At 41.2% G+C, this 23,935-nt stretch overlaps 1 protein-coding gene across 1 annotated transcript in view; it reads left to right on the forward strand.

Annotated features, from left to right (window-relative positions):
• Positions 1 to 1,528: 1,528 nt before the first annotated feature.
• Positions 1,529 to 23,935, forward strand: part of Tango6 (transport and golgi organization 6) — a 140,987-nt gene continuing 118,580 nt past the window's right edge. The window contains exons 1-3 of the mRNA XM_080276606.1: positions 1,529 to 1,615; positions 4,455 to 4,659; positions 18,302 to 18,470. Coding sequence (XP_080132732.1) covers positions 1,567 to 1,615; positions 4,455 to 4,659; positions 18,302 to 18,470 — 423 coding nt within the window. The 5' untranslated portion in view covers positions 1,529 to 1,566. The remainder of the gene's footprint in view (positions 1,616 to 4,454; positions 4,660 to 18,301; positions 18,471 to 23,935) is intronic.

Raw genomic sequence — 23,935 nt, forward strand, 5'->3', positions numbered from 1 at the left:
TTTCCATTGCACATGTGGCCAGTCCTTTGATTAGAGAATGCTGCTATAACATTTTCACTTAATGGATTTGGTTCAAGATTTTTTATGACCTAAGTGAACGTGGTGATGCACGTTCCATTTGCCCTTGCTGGGAGTAAAGGATCAGCTTTTTCTGCCATACTCATGCATTTGTTATTGTTGTATGTGTTTATAGTTGGCTGTGAAAAGCATGCAGCCTCGGTAAACATACCCATTATTTGAAGCAGTAGAAGCGCAGTGCTAAATCAGTTCTTCTTCCTTCTGATAGTCTGTTATCTTTTACTGATTATTTCTGGGATGGTAAATAAATGTTTCATGCAAAATTTGCTTCCCTCATTGTTTTTTAGCTATGTTCCACTGTCAACTTGATTGATTTGTCAAGCGTAATGGCAGAAGGAACTGATCGTATCTAAGTGTTCAATGAAACCTAACCAAACCAAGCTTAACTGTATCTAATAATTTAATTTAACGTAACCTAACCTAACTTAGCACCCAGTAGGGAAGTTGGGAAATGAAATTCACCTTTCAGTACGTTGAGTAAGATTCTTCCATCATGCTGTAAACAACCGTAGGTATGGCTTAGGGAACATGATGGTATAAACAGTGGAAAATTTTTCAGCAGGAGGTGTTAATGAACCACCCTGAAAACAGTCAGAAAAATACAGAAAATGAGCTGGAGGAACATGAATTGGTAAGGTCCTTCTACTGCCTCAAACAAAGTGTACTTTCACCTGCAGCCTCTATAGCTTTTCATTGTTTTCTTGTTAGGACTGACTGGGGGGCGCGGTAGCACAGTGGTAGCGCGCCGGACTCGTAATCGGGGGATTGCGAGTTCGAGCCTCGCCCGGGCTGCCGTGCCGGGAGTGGTAGCTCGCTCCTGTAACCCTAGTGGGGCTATATAGTCCAATACAGGGCTTAGCTCGGGGGAACTCCATTTCTCTCTCTCTCTCTTGTTAGGACTGGCTAAATTATATTGTAATTATAGTACTGTACAGACAGCAGTGTCATTTCTACTCGATGGATGTCCTTTTCCATGCACATTATTGACCAGGATATTATTTGTAGTGTGATATCTGATGTATGCTCTAAGTTACTTTAACAAGTACTCTGTACATTATTGGAAATGGAAACTAAATTATGATGCAGGTACTATACACTGCTCTCTGATTTTCTTTATAACATTGGAAATACTCATGATCTTTATCTTCGTAAATGAATCTATGTCAAACCTTTGCATTTTATATACTGTATATATATATATATATATATATAGTATACATTATATATATATATATATATATATATATATATATATATATATATATATATATATATATATATATATATTATACAGTATATATATATATATATATATATATATATATATATATATATTGTAACAGCTGTCACCTTAGGAGAGACACATCTCTTGTAATTATGTGATAATTATTTTTGCTCATTGCTTCACAGCATTGGAAATGAACCTCGATTGAAGATTAATAGAGAAACTACTGGTATCAGTATCAGTGCAAGGCTCTTGGAGCAGTTATGAATCTGCAAGATCTGTTCAAGTGTTTGGAGGACATCAGTAATCTTGGTAAGAAAATTGTTGTCAAAGTACCTTGTACAATAGTCAGTTTGTCAGGTAAAAAGTAGATAAGTACCACATTTTGCACAGCTTAAGTTGTCCATGGAGATGAGGGGGAAAGTATATTGCTCACACATTCCCTGCATGTTGCTAAGGCAACTAATAGGATATGGTGTAGGGGCTGGAAAAAATCTATCTATCTGTCTATCTATCTATTTGCCAGACTTCTTAATCCCATATGGAGTAGACAAAAACAAATCGCCTTCACGTCACCCTGTTCCCCATCATTTCACTGCCCTGCTTTCAACTTACACCCCCCTCTCTCATATACCTCTCCACTCCATCCCTCCCCCTCTTCCTTGGCCCCCCCTCCCTCTCTCCCCCTCCACCTCACTCACATACACTCTCCTCATCAGTCTCTTACTCTCCATCCTCTCCACATGGCCAAACCACCTCAGTGTGTTTCTCCTAATGCTTCCTATCACATCCACATCCACACCACAGTGCTCCTTCACATCCTCTTTGTCAGTCTGTCTCTCCATTTGACTCCACAGGCTTCTCTCAAATAACTCATTTCCACTGCTGTCACTCTTGACTTATGTCCCTCCAACAAGGTCCAAGCTTCACTTCCAAACGTCAGAGTTGGTATCACAATACAGTCCTTCTCAGCAGTTACTTCAGCAAACAAGGGATGAGGCTATGGCACACCCAATGTCTGACTTGACTCGTATCTCTGATTGGGGTAAAAGTAATCTTGTTATTTTTAATTCATCAAAGACCCAGTTCTTACACCTATGAACTCAACAGAATCTTCCACAGGAATACCCACTAATGTTTATTAATATCCAGGTCAATCCTACATCATCGTTAAACATACCTGGGGTTTCATTCTCTTGGGATTTATCTTGGAAAGATAATTTTACATCTCTTGTAAAATCTGCTTCCAGGAGATTAGGTGTGCTAAGCCAACTCCGTACCTTCTTTACTCCTGCATGGTTGTTGACTTTATACATGGGTTTTATTCACCCTTGTGTAGAGTACAACTCTCATGTGTGGGGAGGCTCCCCACATACAGCTCTTTTCCATTGGGTGGAGGCAAAGTTTTTTCATCTCATTAACTCTTATCCTCTTACTGGCTCCCTTTAACTCTGTCTCTTCATGGCACTGTTGCATCTTTATATCATTTCTGTCGCTACTTCAGTGGTCACTGCTCCTCTGAACTATCTGCTTGCATCCCCCCACCTCTATGACGGATGTGTAGCACCCATCTGGCAACAAACTCTCATCCTTTTTCTGTCCAGCCCTAATGCAAGAGTTAGCCATTACATACAGTCCTTCATTTATCAACAAGTCAATTCTGGAACTGTCTCCCTCTGTATTTCCTACTTCCTGTGATCTCGAGTCTTTCAAACACTGTATGTCCAATCATCTTGAAATGAACGGATCTTGAATTTTGCTCTCTTTTGTATTGTTTTTGTTTTTTTCATGGAAGGAACAGTTTGTGGTCTCCTGGCATTTGGTTCTTTTTTCCTTGTATAAAAAAAAAAAAAATGCAGTGTGTCCAGGCATCTCAGTATGAATGGATCTTGAATTTAACTCATTTCTATCTTGTTTTTATTTTTCCTTGGAGGGAACTCTCTTGCAGGCATCTATCCTCTGGTACCTTCTTCCTTACATATGTAAAAAAAAATCTGAAGTTCTCAATGGATTTTGACCAGACTTCTGCCAGTGATACAGTATGAATGGATGATGATCTGATTAGGTCAGTAGGGTCAAGGTCATATGGGTGTGGGGATGATATCTCCTGAACTCCACGATGGATTTCGACCAAACTTTTGTCAATGATACAGTGTGACGGGAAAATGAACTGATTGGGTCAGCTAGGTTATGGGGGTTGCCTGGCAAGTCTGTGTGCATGGCTTGGTGGAAGCAGAGCGAGTAATGCTTTGCATTGACAGTTTGTGGCCCAAGTTCTCGGCATTTCAATATTATAATACATATATACCCTATATTTTTTTTTCGTGGTAGGTGGTGGCGTCTATCATCCACTCACGTGATGTAGTGCTGCCTACTTCATCTTTCATCTTTATCATTCTTTATCAGTGTCTGCCCTTCTCGCCTTGTATTACTCCCATCATTCCTGTCACTTTTTATTACTCTTCTTTCCTTATCTGGTGGCTTTACACTGAATGACAAACCTGATATTTTCCTGTAAGCCAGTAAACCATTTATATCACAGGGTGGTAACCTTATAACCCACGCATGTTCCCTACGTGTCAGCAAGTGGGTAAGCGGAGGGTTAGTGCCCCTTCCTGTAAACCACTAACTTAAAGACAAACGGCCATCCTTTATGGAATTATGGTGTCTGGCTATAGATAGATAGATAGGTTATGTATTATTATTGCTATTGTTATTCATTCTTTCCTCTTCCTTCAGCCTTTAGGTGACTCCACATTGAGTGACAAGCCAAATGGTTTCCAATACACCTGGAAACCATTTATTATGTTGGGTGGTAACCATATAACCAAATTATGGTGCCTGGTGGTTTAGTGGGTAATTAAAGCTCTCCAATCGGATTCAGCCTGTGTAGGTTTATATCCAAGGGGTGGTTGGGGTTTATTGCTCATGTAATGCCACTTAGGGATGAGTGATGCTAGTCACTCTCATCTCAAATGTCAGGACCATCTTGCCCAGCTCCTGGTTCCTACGCATCTCATGGGGTGGCATAGGATTAGACGATGGATAGATGGATGGTTATTGTTATTAATATAATTATTATTATTATTGTTATTTTTATTATTAATTAAATGAATGAATTATTTATTTATTTATTTATTTTTCATCTTAGGGTCACCAGGCTGGACAACTTTGGAGGCTACAGCCAGAGTGTTGAAGAAGGTCCGACAGCTGTTAACAATTAACAAAGAAGAGAGCACCTTGGAAGCACTGCCTGAAGAAAATGACAATACTTATACCACAAAGCAAAGGGTCCAGACTGTATATTCTCAACTGTTGTCAATTGTACACAGTAATAGCACAGAGCATAATGAAAGGTCAGCATAGTAATAGATCACTTTGTAACTAATTTCCTACCTTTTTTTAATGCATGATGATAGTAAGGCAACATATCTGCAGCTGATTGCTTTCCTCCTGCTCCTCCTCCTCCTCCTCCAACTCGTCAGCAGCATCTTATTCGTTGCTAAGAGAAGTAATAGAAGATGTATGGATCAGTTATTTGCAGTGAAACATATACCATAGTGGATAAGGCTTGTTTGAAAGATTACAGTATATGGTACTTATGGCAATTATGGATCTGGAAAAAGCATATGACAAAGTAAACAGACATGGATAAAGGAAGGTATTTTGTATGTATGGTATAGATGGTAAGTAGTTGAATATCCACTCACTCAATGTAGTGCTTCTTTGGGTGTCTGCCCTTTCTTCTCTTCCATTCGTCCTCTTCTGTCTTTCCTTCATTCTCTCCTGTTTCTTCTGCATCCAGGTGACGTTTCACTCACTCTTCTGTCTTTCTTTCCCTCATTATTTTCTCTTCCTTCTGCTTATGGGTGACTCTACACTTAGTGACAAGCTAGATGGTTTCCTGTACACCAGGAAACCATTTAATGCTGGGTGATAACCATATAACCAAATTATGACGCCTGGTGCTTTAGCGGGTAATTGAGGTGCTGCAATCGGATTGGGCCCATGTTGGTTTATATCCAAAGGGTGGTTGGGGTTCATTGCTCATGTAATGCCACTCAGGGATGAGTGAGGCTGGTCACTCTCATCTTAAATGTCAGGACCAACGTCCCTAGCCCCTTGTTCCTATGCTTTTGTATGGGGAGATATAGGATTGGATGATAGGTAGATAGATAGGTAGTGAAGCATGCATAAGGGAAGGTGGGCATCTAAGTGATTGCTTCAAGACCAGTGTTGACTTGAAACAAGGTTGTGTGATGTTCCCATGACTGTTCAGTATAGATAGATAGAGAGATAAAGCTATGACAGCTTTGTTGATGATTGAAGTGTGGCAGAGTGGAAGCTTTGTTAACCCCTGCACCGCGGGCTTGTTTACCAATGACTTGCGTGTGCCGCGGGGTTATTTGGGCTCCAACAGACTCTCAAAAAATATTTGCCAAAAATCAGTTATTAGTCCTAGAATAATAAAATTACATATGCTTATGGCACATACCTTCAGCTTTCTCCTGGAATGATTGTTGAGCCTTCATCTGTTACTGTAGGACATGTGGAGACCTCTGAAGTAGGGTAACGAAGTCTGCACTTTACACTTCCCGACAACCCGTAATATGATTACCACAGCCAGATACAAACACTATAAACACTATTCTACAATTTTCAAGTAGTTTGGGATCCATACTCAAAAAAAAAAACACTGTGAAAGCAATGGAAATTACGAGCGCGTCTGATCGTCGCACTGGCACTAGTTCGCTCTTGGTACTCTGTCATTTATTATTCATAAAACCCCTCACACTTTATATTTCTATTACTATATAACACTTATATATATCTACAGTCTTTATCCATAAGTTTCTTTCAGTAGTGTTAGTTTATTGTCACTGTAGGGATTTAATTTCTTTCAGTAAAATACGTAGCATTCACTTTCTCGTCCTGTATACTGGCATTGAGAGTGAATGTCACTTTCATCTTCACTCTCATAACTCATAGCATTCAGACATGCTAGAGTGAAACTTTCACTTTCATTACTCCTAGGGTATATACTCGTATTCTTATAATACTACTCATTTACATTTCTATTTACGTTCTCTATTTTATTTACGTTATTTACATTTCTATTTTATTTACACTGTGTTGTGCACTGTCACTTGAAATAACTTATAAAACTATTTTCCATTGTTCACGTATATTTACATCCATTACTTTCACTTGCTGTTTACACATTATTTACAATTCCACTTGCACTGTTTTACTCAATAGAAAGATCGTAGTCACTCTTTTATCAATTGTCAACCCTTTACCTCTTTCAACACGAGGTTTAGTAGGGGGTAAAGGTCACGGGGCCATTTGCATGGGGGTGAAAAAAGGCCTTGAAGTCAGCAAGAAGAAACATACATACCCTCGCTTCAGAAGATGAGAGTAAACTGATAACGGAGGGCCAGCGTGGAGGCCTGCTTAGGGGTTATTCAGAGTTACCAATATTAGTTCTTGAAACAGCTAAGTCTAGCACTGATATGTTTGGCAGGAAATCTAGACAATACATTATAAATTTGGTAGTTCCAGGTGAATGTAAATATCACTTAGGCTTCTCCCTTCCCTCCTTACATGTATATTTATTACGAAAATAGATTAGAGACCTACTTAGGAGATATATATTCAGAGCTACCAATGTTAGATCTTGAAACAGCTTTGTCTAGCACTGATATGATTGGCAGGAAATCTAGACAATACATTATAAATTAGGTAGTTCCAGGTGAATGTAAATATCACTTAGGCTTCTCCCTTCCCTCCTTACATGTATATTTATTATGAAAATAGATTATACGGCATATTTCAAGGGGAAAAAAACAGCGAAAATTAGCGAACGAGTGCACGTGAGGTGTTGTCAGGTGATAATTAGCCAATTCCAGGTGTATGGCACTCTCACTTACCTTATTTCTTTCTTGTATATATTATTTGGTATAAGAATAGGACATAGGGCTTATTTCAATGGATGAAATCAGTGAGAAATTCCAGGGAAGATTTACTTAGCGTAGCACGGCCGGGCAGGCGAGAGGATAGGGTAATGGAGGGGGGGTAGGGAGGGGAGTCAAGAACGGGGAGAAATGGCTAAATTGCCAACAATGGATGGGAGTACAGATGAGATTAGGAGTGCTGACTAGTGTTGGACATTGGCAGTACTGATAGATGATACAAGCCCCCACTTGGAAGCCCGGGTGAATTCAAAATAACACAGAATCACAAAAGCGACGCCCCGCGGTATGATCCCTTGCTCCCAAGCGTCACGAAAGTGACGTCCCGCGGTTAAGGGGTTAACCCTTAAACTGCGGGCTTGTTTTGCTTTGACTTGCGGCTCCTGCGGGCATATTTGCGCTCCGACAGACTCTCTAAAAATATTTGCCAAAAATCAGTTATTAGTCTTAGAATATTAGAATCACATATGCTTATGGCACATACCTTCAGCTTTCTCCTGGGGTGTTTGTTGAGCCTTCGTCGAGTACCGTAGGACTTGTGGAGACCTCTAAAGTTGGGTAACGAAGTCTCCACCCTACACTTCCCGACAACTAATATGATTACCACAGCCTGATATTATCACTAGAAACACTATTCTATGATTCTCAAATAGTTTGGAATCCATACTCCAAAAAAAAAAAAAAAAAAACTGTGAAAGCAATGAAAATTACGAGGGCGTATGACCATCCCACTTCCGATCGTTCGCCGCTGGTGGTGTCATTCATTATTCATAAAAACACTCACAGTTTATGTTTCTGCTACTATATAAAACTTATATATATCTACAGTCTTTATCCATAAGTTTCCTTCAGTAATAGTAGTTTATTGTCACTGTAGAGATTCAATTTCTTTCAGTAAAATACGTAGCATTCACTTTCTCGTCCTGTATACTAGCATTGAGAGTGAATGTCACTTTCACCTTCACTCTCATAACTCATAGTATTCATACAGGCTAGAGGGAAACTTTCACTTTCATTACTCCTGGTGTGTACAGTAATCCCGCATTTTTTGCGGATTTTTTGTCTACGGTTTTGCCCTCTCGCGGATTTTCTTAGCATTAATAAGTTCAACTAAAATATCATTGAATATACAGAAAACAAAAAATTTGAAATTCCCGCAGCTTCCAATTGTAGTGCGGTAAACTCACGCCACCCTCTGTCCCTTTCCCGCGGCCCCTCTGCCAGTGTTACCATATCTAGCATAATTTTATTCTTTTAGCATAATTTTGATCAAATTTTCGAGTCTGGAATATTTTTTAGCATATTAGAAGTTTTAGAATCATTCTAGCATAATTTAGAATGGAATGGAATATTTTTGGAATAATTTTATAAAAGCTACAAATCAGAGAGAGAGAGAGAGACGAATAAGGTAAGAAGATGTTTGAATAGTTGGTTACTTTCAGTTTGGGCTTGGTTGGGTTGGATGTGGTTAGGTTAGGTTAGGTTAGGTTGGATTAGGTTAGGTTAGGTTAGGTTTTAGGTTAGGTTCGGTTTGGTTCGGTTAGGTTAGGTTAAGATAAGTTTGAGCTTTGTACTTTACCCATGAAACCTGGGTTTTTCCGATGGATTTTGGTATGATTCATTCGATTTTCAGCTTCATTTCAGTCGGAAATGACCATTTTCTGTGTTTCCCCCCCTCCCTATAACCCCCGATTCCCCAAAGATCCCCCATTATTGCAGGGGGATGGGGGGGTCATATCTCAAAATCTGGTTATTTCCGACGGAAATGATGCTCAAAATCGAATGAATCACATCAAAATCCATCAGAAAAACGTAAGTTTCGTGGGAAAAAGCAGTATGGGCAGAAAACCGATATTTATCCTCTTACTGTATGTAGGTTCATTTTAATATTTTCATAGTAAACAATACATAATTAATATGTTGCACGAATATGTATAGAATTTTATCATTTAGCTTCAAGTTAGCATAATTCATTTTTTACTTGGAACAAATTTGCTCAATCTAGCATAATTTTTGCATTGCCCTAGCATAATTTCGTTGTTTGGATATGGCAACACTGCTTTCTCCCCACATTCTTCAGTCCACGCCTGACTGCCTTAAGTATCTAGTGTGCTTGTAACCGCACTATGATATGAGCCTCTTGCCTCCCACTTGCTTTCCACATGGCCCCAAGATGTAAGCCAGCCTCACCAAAGGCTAATAATACAATTAGTAAGAACTCCAAAGTGACAAAACGATCAAGAAATGTTATGACCTTAGCAGAGAAAATTGTGTTACTGGACAAGCTAAGAAACGACCGTGTGAGTGTTTGCTATCACCAGTTAATGCATCTTTTTATTTTGTACTGTATTGTGAATAAATGTGTAGATAATTGTGTATTACAGTACGGTGTTTACGTTTTTCCTTCAAATTGGAGTATGTGCTTTCAATCTTGTAAGAAGGTATTTAGGGATGAGTATGGAGGTTTCGGGACAGTTCGCAGTCACAACAAACACGAAACAATTCGCCTTCATTAATGAAGATAGCTATGGGTGACGCTAGAATATAATTCAAAGGCGACTACAGCGAGGAAGAAACAAGTTAATTATTGACTAAAGGTGCAACTAATAAATAATATCCAGAACCTACACTACTGAACATAGACTTTGCTGGATCCCCCTGAAATATAGTTATTAAAGTATTGATTAATTAATAATAAGTATATTGATAAAAGTATTGATTAGTATATTTATAGAATGGCGGGGAATCGTCCAGGGTGCGAATTGTTCTGAAGGGGAATCGTCCATGTTTTGACGGGGAATTGTCTGACGGCGAATTGTCTTGCAATCAGTATGGACATGGACTGTGTGATGGGCAGCAAGGTGGACACAAGTGTAAGATTCAATTGTTAATAGAGTATTCGCGGAATTGAATTTTCGCGGGGGTTACAAGAACGTAACTACCGCGAAATATGCGGGATTACTGTATACTCGTATTCTTATAATACTTCTCATTTACATTTCTATTTATGTTCTCTATTTTATTTACATTATTTACATTTCTATTTTATTTACACTGTGTTATGCACTGTCACTTGAAGGAATTTATAAAACTATTTTCCACTGTTCACTTATATTTACATTCATTGCTTTCACTTGCTGTTTACACATTATTTACAATTCCACTTGCACTGTTTTACTCAACAGAAAGATCATAGTCACTCTCTTTCAATTGTCAGGCCTTTACCTCTTTCCACACGAGGTTTAGTAGGGGGTAAAGGTCACAGGGCCCTTTGCTTGGGGCTAAAAAGCGGCGGAAGTTAGCAGGAGCGAATCCGACATACTTTCACCTTGAAAGACGACAGTGAACTGATAGTGGTGGCCTCCTGCCGCCTGGCTAGGGTGAGTGCAATACTGCCAACTTCAGCCTTGTGAGACCTGCTAATAAATAGCAGTGAAATGATTTGCAGGAAACCAAGACAATACATAATAAATTAGGTAGTTCCAGGTGAATGTAAATATCACTTAGGCTTCTCCCTTCCTTTCTTATATATATTTTTATTACGAAAATAGATTATGCGGCATATTTCAAGGGGAAATAAACAGCGAAAATTAGTGAACGAGTGCACGTGAGGTGTTGTCAGGTGATAATTAGCCAATTCTAGGTGTATGGCACTCCACTTACCTTATTTCTTTCTTGTATGTATTATTTGGTATAAGAATAGGGCATAGGCTTATTTCAATGGATGAAATCAGAGAAAAATTCCAGGGAAGATTTACTTAGCGTAGCATGGCCAGGCAGGCGAGAGGATAGGGTAATGGAGGGGAGGTAGGGAGGGGAGTCAAGGACGGGGAGAAATGGCTAAATTGTCAACAATGGATGGGAATACAGATGAGATTAGGAGTGCTGACTAGTGTTGGACATTGGCAGTACTGATAGATGATACAAGCCACCACCTGAAAGCCCAGGTGAATTCAAAATAACACAGAATCACAAAAGTGACGCCCCGCGGCATGATCCCTTGCTCCCAAGCGTCATGAAAGTGATGCCCCGCGGTTAAGGGGTTAATGAATGAAATGTGGCAGTGTGGAAGCTTTGTTGATGAATGAAGTGTGTCAGAGTGGAATGAGAGGTTACAAATGTGTCAGCTCGAGATGTATGTATGTCAAGTTCAAGTTTGAGAAATTGAAAAGTGGCAGTGATTGTTACGTATGCACTGTGTCATGACAGGAGTGAGAGAGAGAGACAAGTTTTGGGATGAGGTGGATGAAGGAGTGGGAGAAATGCCAAGGAGCTATAATGTGATTGTAATGGGCGATATGAATGGGAGAGTAGGCACTGGTCCTGAGGATGACATAGTGGTTTGTAATGGAGTACCAGGAGAAAATGATAATGGGAAGTGACTGAAGGATATGTGTCAGGAAAGGAGGTTGTGCATTTTGTACTCGTATTTCAAACACAAAGATGCATATAAATGTACGTGGTATAGAGGGAACAGGGACTGTGTTGAAAGGAACATGATTGATTATGTACTCATAGAGAGGCCGATGCTGGGAATGGTTGCTGATATGAGGGCCGTGAGAGGATGATGTGGTCTGTCAGCTCATATGATTGTAATATGCAAGATCAGGCTGAGAGGAGTGAGATGGCCCAGGAGAGAGGGGAGCAGTCAGGGAAAAAGACTGAAAGTTGAGAAGCTGAGGATCAAAGAAATAGCAGATGAATACTGGACCAAAGTAGGGGAGGAGTTAGAATCAGTGAATTGGAATGAAATGGATCTAGACAGCCTGTGGAATGCATGTAGGGATTGCATAGTTAAGAATGCTAAAGCAGTGTGTGGGTGTGGCAAGAGTAACAACAAAAAAGAAAAGTATGGCATGGTAGGATGAAGAGGTTAAGAGAGCAGTAGAGGAAAAGAGGAAGAAGTGGCTAAAGTGGTTACAGGACAGGGGTTCAATTGAAGTAAGAACTGAATATATTCAGAGCAAAAAGCACGTAAAGAGAATAGTGAAGAGGAAAAATAAGGAGATAAATGATAATCTAGGAAGAAAAATTGAATCCAGAATACTCTGAAAATAGGAAGTTATTCTGGAAAGAGGTGCGGAAATGTAGAAGTGACAGTGGAAAGAAATGTGAAAGTGTGAAGGATGTCCATCCATCACCCAGTCATATGGTGCCCCATGAGGAGTGTAAAAACCCGGGGCTAGGCAAGTTGGTTCAGACAATTAAGATGACAGTGACCAGCTTCACTCATCCCTAAGTGGCATTACATGAGCAATAAACCCCAACCACCCTTTGGATATAAAACTGTACCTACTCAATCCAATTGGAATGCTGTAATTACTAAACCACCAGGCACCAAAATTTGGTTATATGGTTACCATCCAGCATAGTAAATGGATTCCTGATGTACAGGAAGCCATTTGGTCACTCAGTGTAGAGTCGCCCATAGGCAGAAGAAAGAAGAATGAATGAAGGAATGAAAGACGGAAGAGGGAGAGTAAATGGTAGATTATTAATGATTGGGATGAATTAAGGACCATATGGAAATAATATTTTGAAAGCCTGATGAATGGGAATAGAGAGAGCAGAGCCGCTGTAAACATGATTGGTTTTAGGGGTGTGCAGAGAAGGAATGCAGTGCCAGGAAACGTGACACTCACACAGGTGAAGAACGCTGTGAAGTGGCTGAAAAATTGAAAAGCAGCTGGTGTTGATGAGATGTATGCAAAGATGATTAAGGGTAATGGAGAAGATGGAATAAAGCACTTGTTGGAGATATATCAGAAGGCATGGATGAATGAAACTGTGCCAGTAGAGTGGGAAAAAGGATGCAATTTTACCCCTATACAAAAATAAAGATGAATGAAATGAGTGCAAGAATTATCATGACATAAGTTTCTTGAGTGTGGTAGGGAAAGTATGTGGAAGAATTATTATAGAGAGAGTAAAAGAGATATCAGAAGTCCTAGTGAGTGATCAAGAGGGTGTCTTTAGGAGTGGCAGAGAATGTGTGGATCAAATATTTGCAGTAAGACAGATAGTGGAGAAGGCTTGTGAGGAGTATAAGGTGTTTATGGCATTAATGGATTTGGAAAAAGCATACGACAAAGTAGACAGAGAAGGATTGTGGAAGGTTTTACGCATGTATGGTGTAGATGGTAAGCTGCTAGGTGTCGTCAAGGGTTTTTGTGATGGTAGTGAGGCATGTGTAAGGGTAAATGGGCATCTAAGTGAGTGATTCACGATCAGTGTGGGCGTACAACAAGGTTGTGTGATGTCGCCATGGTTGTTCAATATATATATATATATATATATATATATATATATATGGATAGGGTGATGAGAGAAGTAAAAACATGAGTAATGGAGAGAGGGATGGTGTTGGTAATGAATGGTCTATCTATCTATTGTCAGACTCCTTAATCCCGTAAGGGTAGCCACACACAGAACGCCTCCATGTCACCCTGTCACCCACATTTCACTGCCCTGCTCCCAGCTCACACCCCCCCCTCTCTCATATACCTCTCTACTCCATCCCTCCATCTCATCCTTGACCACCCCCTCCCTCTCCCCCTCTCCACCTCAGTCACATACACTCTCCTTGTCAGTCTCTCACTCTCCATCCACTCCATATGGCCTAACTGCCTCAATATATTTCCCCTAATATTTCCTGTCACATCCACATCCACACCACAATGCACCGTCACTTCCTCATTTGTCAGGCTGTCTCTCCATGTGACACTGCATGCTCTTCTTTAATAACTCATTTCCACTGCTCTCACTCTTGACTTCTGTCCCTCCAACAAGATCCAAGCTTCACTTCCATATGTTACTGTTGGTATCACAATACCAACTGAATGGTAATGGATGGAATATCTCAAATTTGATGTATATTTAGGATGCAGTACTACTTGCAAATACCAGACAAGAGCTTGGTAAACTAGTGCAGAGTTTTGCTGATGTCTGTGAGTGTCATGTTTTGAGAGTATTGTAGAAAAGAGTAATGGTTATTGAGAGAGAAGGTGACTCCCAGTGTGATGTTACAGTGAATGGAGAGAGACTGGAATTGGTGAGAGAGTTCAAATACCTGGGTACAGTGATAGAAAAGAGAGGAATAGGTGTAAAAGAAGTGGAAAGTAGAGTGACACACGGAAGGAAAGTAGCTTGTGTTATGATGACCTTGATAAGAAACAGAGGCTTGAGGGTTGTAGCTGCACAAGTCTTACATGAAGGAGTGTTAATGCCAGCTCTAACATATGGATGTGAAAAAAGTCAAGAGTGAGAGCAGTGGAGATGGGACTGCTGAGGAATGTATGTGGAATACAGAGAGTGGATAGGATATGAAATAATGTGATTCGTGAAAGATGTGGAGTGAGTAAGTCTATGGACACCAGAATTGAAGAGAGTGTACTGTGTAATGAGGTGGTGTGGTCATGTGGAGAGAATGGATAACAATAGAGTGGTGAAAAGGTATATCTGAGCGAATTTGAAGGAGGGAGGAGGTAAGATAGGCCAAGGAGAAGGTAAAGGGATATGGTGGATGAGTGTGTGAGGATGAGGGGAATGGAAGTCGGTGAGGCCAAGGGACTGACAAGAGATCAAGCTGACTAAATGAATGTTGTGAGAGGAAGTGCATGATCATGGATTTGACACCCCTTTTTAACGTGACAGCGTCAGGATTGACTCTATCAGATATGTTGATGTGAAGCTACAGAGTGTACTGAAAGTTTTTGGCGTATCAGGGGCTTGAATGATGAGTGAATGGAAGTGTGTCCCATTGAATTGGGCAGACTTGGGCTGTCTGGACGTTGCTACTCCTCACTTTGCCCTGGGGTGGGAAATGAGGTCCAGATGATGATGATGAGGAGGAGGAGGAGGACCGATTAAAACATGAATCATGAAGAAAAAGATGGCATTGGTAATTAATCCTTGCCAAGCAGCAGTCCTCATATATACACAGCGAATGTCTGCATTTGCCAACCTGCTAGCCTCATATGAGGTAAAATTTCTACTGGTTATGAAATATTGTAATGGCTAAGGGGAGGCAAACATTTTTCCAAAGAATCAATGCAGCAAAGGTTAATGGTGAAGGGTGGAGTATCATAAATATGATGTATGAAGATGATACATTGCTGCTTGCAAATACTTTAACGGACAAGAACTTGGTAAATTCGTGCAGAGTTTTGTAGGTATCTATCAGTGTCATGCCTTGAAAGTAAATATAGTAAAGAGTAAAATAATTGTTGATGAGAGAGAAGTTGCCTCCCAGTGTGATGTTACAGTGAATGAGAAAGGTATGAATTGGTGAGCAGTACTTGGGTGCAGTTGTTTTTAAAAAAATTTTCCCTGCTGTGAGGAAACCAGGTCCTGTAAATACCCCAGTCAGGGATGGAATGTTGGAGCTAAAGGTGGGAGGAGTTTGACCGTGATATACTACAGGATTGCAGCTTCATGTGGGAAGGATCATGCCACCTGTTGGATGCAACGTTCTTAGTTGGAAGTCAGCTTATTCTTCCCATAGGCAAGGAGACGATTGTGTCCACGAGGGAACGAAGCTCATTGTTGCAGATGCAGTAATCTTGGATGGTTTCCAGGTTGTGGTCAGTGAGGGGCGAGACTTAAGCACTGGTCTTGGTGGCCATAGGTGGGATCATGGTGGAAATATGGTGCAAGACGTCATTAAGGTCTTGTTGGTATTGATCCGGTGTTGCTGGCTATGAAGAGGGGGTGGCATGTATTGAAGTGTCTTTTTTGGTGATTTTTTCTTTCTCCTCTGTTGTGATGGTGATGCAGCAGGTGACTGTGAAGCTGGAAGAGAGGCAGGACGCTCATCTATCTCAGTGACTTCAGTGGTGTTAGTGCAACGGGGGGCTGGTTGTCCTGTGGCAGAAGTGGAGTGGGTGGAAGAGGTGGGGGAGCAGGGATGACAACAGTGACTGCCTCCTCAGGGAGGGAGATTGGAGATAGCAGAGGAATCAGTCTGATGGAGGTTGCCTTGTCTTCCTTTGTGATTGCAGTTGCTGATTGTACATGGGCCTGGATGGTATTATCCTCATCAGTGGGTGTTTGTGTTGAGCTGGGGCATGGATAGGTCCTTCCACTTGACTGCTAAAAGGGCTGGTGATGGAGGCAGCATCTGACCCCTTACTCCCCCTTCTGATGGTAAACTCAGCCCTCTCCCCCTCTCCCAAGGACTTCACAACCTTCCTGGGGTTTGGCTGTTTGATTGCGGTGCAGTGGACAAATATGTTCTGTTGGTTATCTATCCTTGTGATAAAGCCATGATCTGCCTTGAAGTTGTACCACTTTGCCTTCCCTAAGGTGGTGGTGCGTGGGGAAGCAGTGGTGGGGGGCCTGGAGGATGTCTGGGTCCCTGTGGTAGGCATGGCAAGCTGGGTAAGAGATGCTGCTGTGGCTGCTGCTCAACCATAACTCTTGGGTGCAGTGATGGATAGAGAAGTAAACATGCAAAACAAGTGGAAAGTAGAGTAGCATATGGAAGAAAGTAGTATGAAGACCCTGTTAAGAAGTAGAGGTCTGAGTGTGGATGCTGTGAGAGGCTTGCTTGAAGGAGTTTTAGTGCCAACTCTAACATATGGGTGTGAGGCTATGGTGTGGCATGAAACTGAAAAGTCAAGAGTAAGAGCAGTGGAAAAGGGGCTGTTGAGAAATGTGTGTGGTAGGTGGATAGGATAAGGAATAATGTGATTTGTGAAAGATGCATAGTAAGGAAGTCTGTGGACACTACATTCTAAGAGAGCATGTTTAGATGGTATGGTCATGTAGAGAGAATGGATGTGAATAGAGTGGAAAAAATTGTATATCTGAGAGACTTTGGAGTTGGAGAAGGCACAGAGGGCCAATAAGAAGATGGATAAGGTATACCTCAGTTTGAAGATGCAATTGGTTAAGTAAAAACCCATCGCTAAACTGGGTACCTTTAACATGTAAAGTATAGGGATGCTTTTTTGAGCCCTGGGTTTACCCCCCAACCAAGTCATAAAACCACCCAGATGAGTCCAAAAACAAGTTTCTGTCCTACCTAAACCCCAAATAGCTTTAAAACAAGGTAAACTAAGCCTAAAAGCAGTTTATAACTCTCATAAACCCAAAAATAAAATCTGAAAATCATCAAATATAAGTGTGGAAAAAAATAAACTTAGTAAACTGTACCCCAAAATGACAATGTTCACCCTACCAATGAGTAAAACACATTAATATTAGTCTAAAAACAGTTTATAAATCAATCTAAACACAAAATTTAAGTAAAATATCATCAAAATTGGTAGAAAAAAATCTAAACCCATCGTTAAAGTGGGGTTTGGCCATCGCTAGGCAGGTTATGGTTGTATTTCTACCCCCATTGCTAAGCTGGGGTATCGCATCTAGGGGTATCTTGTATCGGGGTATACATGTATTTGGCTTATGACTGTGTATAAGGGTGAGGTATGGAGAGTGATGAGGCTAGGGAACTGACAGCAGATCTAGCTGATAGGAAGAATTTTGTATGGAAGAGTGTACAGCTAGGGTTTGGCACCCCTGTTCTATCTCATTGAAGTCATAGTTGTAGGACTGAATCTGGCTAATAGGTGGAATGAAGTGGATTTATGCCTATGAGGTATAGTCAGGATTCTGAGGACATCAGTGGTGAGTGAATGGGAGTGTGGCACATTCAGTTGGGTCACACTCCCATTGACTTTTTTTCTTTTTTTTTTCCCTAAACCCTACCTCATCCCACCATAGGGTGGGATTGAGGTCTAGATGATGATGGTGATGATGATGATGATACTGATATCCATCTTCCACCAAAAATGAGATGAACAGGATCCTGAGGTAGAAAAATTAAAGAACTGTACAGTACTTTATTAAAGTGATAGAACTGTTATCAGAATTGTTAGTGAAATTAGCCACACATCCGTCTCACTCCCACAGTATCATCTCCCAGGGATGTTGTTAACTGTCCACTTCCTACCACCTGTGTTTTGTTAAACTTTAGCTATTCTTGTCTGTGCTCTAAAATAGCTATTTCTGATCTTGCCACTAGGCTGGAGTGTGGATGTATTGCTGTGGCCATATTACATGAGGTACTATACCAGATCCAGATAACAGAGAGTTCCCAGCCTCCTCCACTACCACCACCGCCAGATGAAAAACATGGAGCTAGACACCTGCCTCAAGCTTCACCGGGCCTGCTTAGTTTACGCCAGATCAAGGTACTAAGTAAATTTTATGTCTCAGACTTGTTAATATTTGCAGTCATATAGAGAGAATAAATTTAAATCATCATCATCATCATCCGGACCTCCCTGCCCACCCTGCGGCAGGGTGAGGAGTACCAACGTACTGACAGCCTAAGTTTGCCCAGTTCAATGGGCCACGCCTTCATTCACTCATCTTTCAAGCCCATGGAATCCTGGCTCAATGAGATAGGCCAAAAAAAATTTCATCACATTCTGCAGCTTCACATATACATGAATTTAAACAGTAGTGAAAAAGGTATGCTGTATATGTGAGTAAATTTGAGGATAGGAGGTGTGGAAGACCAGAGGATAAGATGAATAGATAATGTAAATAAATGTGTAATATTGGGTGAGGAAGACCCTGTGTGATAGCTAAAGAAGAGTGGAGCAATACAGTCATAACAGGTGGAAAGGGACAAGAGTGTCTGCTAATGTTGTTGTGGCCCCAGCCCCACCTAGTTGTGAACCCGGTGGAGTGCAAGCTAAAGTTACCTTTCTGCTCCACCAGTTTCCTTTCTGGTGATAGGGGAAGTGTTGAGGGGTGTTTGTATAACCAGGCAGTTTCACCAGGTGAAGGCATCCCTCTCCAGCTGTAAGGTAATTGTCATGGCCATCTACTGTCTGGAGGTCCCAGGAAGGAGCAGTGCATTAAAATTGATAATGAATGGTTGTAAGTTGGAGAGGCCAAAAAAAACTGATGAAGGATAGGAATGGATAGATAAAGTACAGGTATGTATGGGGATGAACATGGTAAGGCTTACACCCACTTTTCTAATTTCACAGCTGATGGAAGGGTTTTCATCATATGGTCATTGTAGTGCATTTTCTTGTGTAGATTATTGGTATGTAAGGTCAAGCCAAGGATTTTAATGGCTTGAATGATTAGTGAATGGATACCTGGCCAAACTTACTGGAAACTGTTGATAGTTCTTGTACTTTTATGTTTGCCTGTGTCCCTTTCTAGATATTAGGATATCACAAGTACTGAGAACCGAACATTATAAAACATTTGATAATCATGTAGCATACACAGAATCAATGTAAAAGCTAATGAAGAAACAAAATTTAGTATACAGAGAGACCCTTGGCACCAAAAAATATCTTTAAATATGAGTCTCTTCTTCACAAACTAAGGTTTCTCCAGTTTCAAAACAATCTGCTCTGTAGCTGTGACAGTAATGTCTGGGATCTCATGCTCCTTGAAAGTCAGAAACTCAGCCTGCACTTTCAGTGATTCTGTTTTACAAACAAAGCAAACATCCCATGCAGTGTTTTCTGTCTCAGTGAAGTTGTTTCACACGCATAGTGTAATGATAGTCTTTGCTTTGGCCCCTACCTGGATAGTGTACTAGAATACATTCACGTTCCATCCTGCAGTCAGGACTTAAAAGTCCACACCATCTTCTTGTTTAGTGCTTGAATTTAGTTATAAATGAACAAGACAAATTAGGTACTTGTTTTCACTGTATGAAATATGTTTATGTTCACAACAATGATTACCTCAGATGCGAGATCCATGCATTAATACCATGGTAGCAATTACCCCATACAAACTTGGCGCAGTTGCCCTGTTGGTGAGTATAAGGGACTACACACTATATGCACAGAGCTATATATTCACATGATTGCCATAATGTAATTTATACTGTCCACAGTTGCTGGTAGCATTTGAAAGATGCAGGCAGCTTTATTCATGTGGCACCAAAACTTAGCATTTGTTGCAAATATTTTTGTAAGCAAAATTATAATAAATATTTTCTTTTAAAAAGACTACATATATAGTAATTATGTAACATGATTAAATGTAGGGATTGTGTAGAATATTGAGTTGTTAATAAAATCCAAATGGTTTCATTTCAATGAGAACAACATATTTGGCAACCACTTGTATAATGGGCACTTTGAGGTAGTTCGACGCAATTACCCCAGACTTGGTGTGATTACCCCGCTGAACAGTCTTATTACTATTACTAATGATTGAATATCAGTTTTTATTCTTTTTGATGAATTTTATTTGCTGATTTGCCACCTTTCTGTATTTTATTATCCTGGTTTTTTTCATCTTATCCCTTCATGTTCATTCCTTTTCTTAATCAGTTTCTCTGAATTTTCTCTGTGAGCCAATAATTATCTTTGTCTCAAATTTGCCTGAAGTTTGGAGAGTGGTGACGGTCTCTTGAAAAGTCGTGTGTCAGTCGTGTGAAGTGTGGGTAAGTTTTGTGAACAACAGGTGTGTGACGGGGGAAGGAGGGGGAGGTGGTACACGTAAATGGGGGAGAGGGGAAAGGGATGAGAGAGGCAGAGTGATGGAAGAAAAATCTGAAAAGGGAGTAAGATGGAGGGAGGAGAAGGAGGATGAATAAGGGAGAGAGGAGATGGTAAGAAAATGATTAAGGAGGAGGGAAAAGCAGGAGAGGAGTGAGAGGGAAAGGGAAGGAGAATACATAGGAGAAGGGGGAAAGAGGCAAGAGAGGGAGAGAAGAGCAAGATAATTAGTGGATAGTAAGAGAGGGAGATGGGAGGAGGAGAATGTCAAGGGGTGAGAGGGAGAAGGAAGCTGGGGGATGTGAGGGAGGGAGAGGAATAGGAGATTTGGGGACAAATGAGGGAGGAAGAGGGATAGGGGAAGTGGGGAAGAGTAGGGGAGGAAGAGGGATAGGGGAAGTGTGAGAGGGAAGAGAATGGGGGAGAGGAGGAGAAGGAAGATGTGGAGAGGGTGAGAGAAAGAGAAGGATGGAGGAAAAATGGGGGAGAGAGATAAGAGGTGAGAGAGGCAGAGGGATCGAAGAGAGAAGGAGGTGGGAATTGGTGAGAGAGACAAGTTGAGGGAAGTGAGGATGGGTGAGAGAGGTGGAAAGGAGAAATGGGAATGGGTGACAGAGGTAGAGAAGGAAGTGAGGATGGGTAAGAGAGGCATAGATGTTGAGAGGGAAATGGGGATGGATGAGAGAGGTAGAGGGGTCAAGAGGGAAGTGGGGTTGGGTGAGAGGGGTTGAGAGGGAAGTGGTGATGGGTGAGAGGTAGAGAGGGAAGTGGAATGGGTGAGAAAGGTGGAGAGGGAAGTGGGATGTGTGGGAGAGGTGAAGAAGGAAGTGGGATGGGTGAGAGGGAAGTGGAATGGGTGGGAGGTTGAGAGGGAAGTTGGGATGGATGAGAGGTGGAGAGGAAAGTGGGGATGGGCGAGATGTGGAGAGGGAAGTGGGGATGTGTGAGAGGTGAAGAAGGAAGTGGGGATGGGTGAGAGGTGAAGGAGGAAGTTGGGATAGGTGAGAGATGGAGAGGGAAGTGGGGATGGGTGAGAGGTGAAGGAGGAAGTTGGGATAGGTGAGAGATGGAGAGGGAAGTGGGGATGGGTGAGAGGTGAAGAAGGAAGTTGGGATAGGTGAGAGATGGAGAGGGAAGTGGGGATGGGTGAGAGGTGAAGAAGGAAGTTGGGATAGGTGAGAGATGGAGAAGGAAGTGGGGATGGGTGAGAGGTGAAGAAGGAAGTTGGGATAGGTGAGAGATGGAGAGGGAAGTGGGGATGGGTGAGAGGCGAAGAAGGAAGTTGGGATAGGTGAGAGATGGAGAAGGAAGTGGGGATGGGTGAGAGGTGAAGAAGGAAGTTGGGATAGGTGAGAGATGGAGAGGGAAGTGGGGATGGGTGGGAGAGGTGGAAAGGGAAGTGGGGTGGATTGGAGGTAGAGAGAGAGGGAAGTGAAGAGAGATGACAAAAGTAGAGGGAACTGGGGAGAGTTTGGAGAGGGAGAGAGATAGAAGGATAATGGTGAAGAGAGGAAAGAGGACAGGGAAAGGGATATAGGGAAGGAGGAAGGGGGAACTGTGAAAGATAAAGTGTCACTCAAGAGCAGTCATGGTATAGTTTGTGAATGTGTGTGTGTGTGTGTGTGAGAGAGAGAGAGGGGGGGAACTACTTTTGGTTCTTTTGATTTTTCCCTTACAAGAGGAAAATAAATTAGTAACGAAAAGCATTTGATGACACATCAGCTAAAAGATCTGTATGTAAGCGTGCGTGCGCGTGCACACACACACACACACACACACACACACACACACACACACACACACACACACACACACAGGCAAGACTCAAGATTATGCACATCACTCAGAATTAAGCACAGTTGGTGAGTAATTACCATGAGTACATAAGTCTTCACAGCAAATATAATCATCACTAAAATTTCGCAAAACCAGAAAGGTTATAAGGAGAGGTCAGTTAATTAGTAAAACTTGGTTCACAAACGAGAGGGGAGGGAGCAAAAATTAAGTATAGCCACGGACTGCCACCAAACCTGTGTTTATGTAGTATAGCAGAATGAAAGTGTTGGGTGGAGTGAATAATGCATAGCCCCTTGGTGGAAATATCAGTACCACATAATCATTTATTTGAGAGAGAGAGAGAGAGAGAGAGAGAGAGAGCTTTGTAACGTTTGTTTGTCTGAGGTATTTGGCCAGCGGTGCTGACAGGGAGCCAATGTGTGGTTGCACTGTTTGCGCACCCTGGATGGAGCTAAGCAGCTGCAGCATCCACCCGGGAACCATCCCATATTTCCTTGCACCTCGTCGTGCGGAGATGGGATGACATTGATCTGACTCTGGCGAGACACTGTCTACCACAAAGGGGCCCGGATTCCCTGCAGGGTGTGCGTGCTGTGATGTAACTGTGGGAGGGCGCTATGGAAGCAGCTGATTACCTGTGGTTGATGGGTCTGCTTGACCAATCAGTCTGGAATTAGGCAACATCAGTAACATCAACAGCCTGGCAAAAGCTTTATATTGTGTGTGTGTGTGTGTGTGTGTGTGTGTGCGCGCGCAGCAATATACTGTGAGACGTCTCGGGTGTAAATTAGATAATGTGGATGAGTGGTTTGCACGTCAGAGAAAGGGAGAGAGAGTACTGTATTTTGTTTTTAATAACGTGTGTTTAATTTACTGTTCATTGATATAATATGAGAGACCAGATTAGTAAAAGAAAGCCAAAACAACAGGAAGGAAGTGAGTCATATATGGTAATCAAGTAACATGTATTATCAGAAGCATTACCTTGTGACTTTTGTTGGTGGTGCTGGATGTTGTTATACAAATGTGCCTACGTAATAAAAAGGTAGAATTGGATCGGAAATATAATGGCAGCGAGCTGGAGCAAGTTGTAAATCATTGCCATTGTTATTATTATTATTTATTTACTTATTTATTTATTATTATTATTATTATTATTATTATTATTATTATTATTATTACTACTACTACTACTACTACTGTATTTGTTACTGTTTAGTTTTTCATACTCTATTGTTTAGTGAGAAATAGGCTGTTTATATTTTTATAGGTTATTATAATTATTATTATTATTATTTTTATTATTATTATTATGGCATACACACACACACACACACACACAACATTGATGAAGATGCTATCCTGCACCGTCCTCC

The sequence above is a fragment of the Coenobita brevimanus genome, chromosome 65, assembly GCF_032717465.1.
Source record: "Coenobita brevimanus isolate Jiangsu-jjx chromosome 65, ASM3271746v2, whole genome shotgun sequence".
NCBI classification, from domain to species: domain Eukaryota; kingdom Metazoa; phylum Arthropoda; class Malacostraca; order Decapoda; family Coenobitidae; genus Coenobita; species Coenobita brevimanus.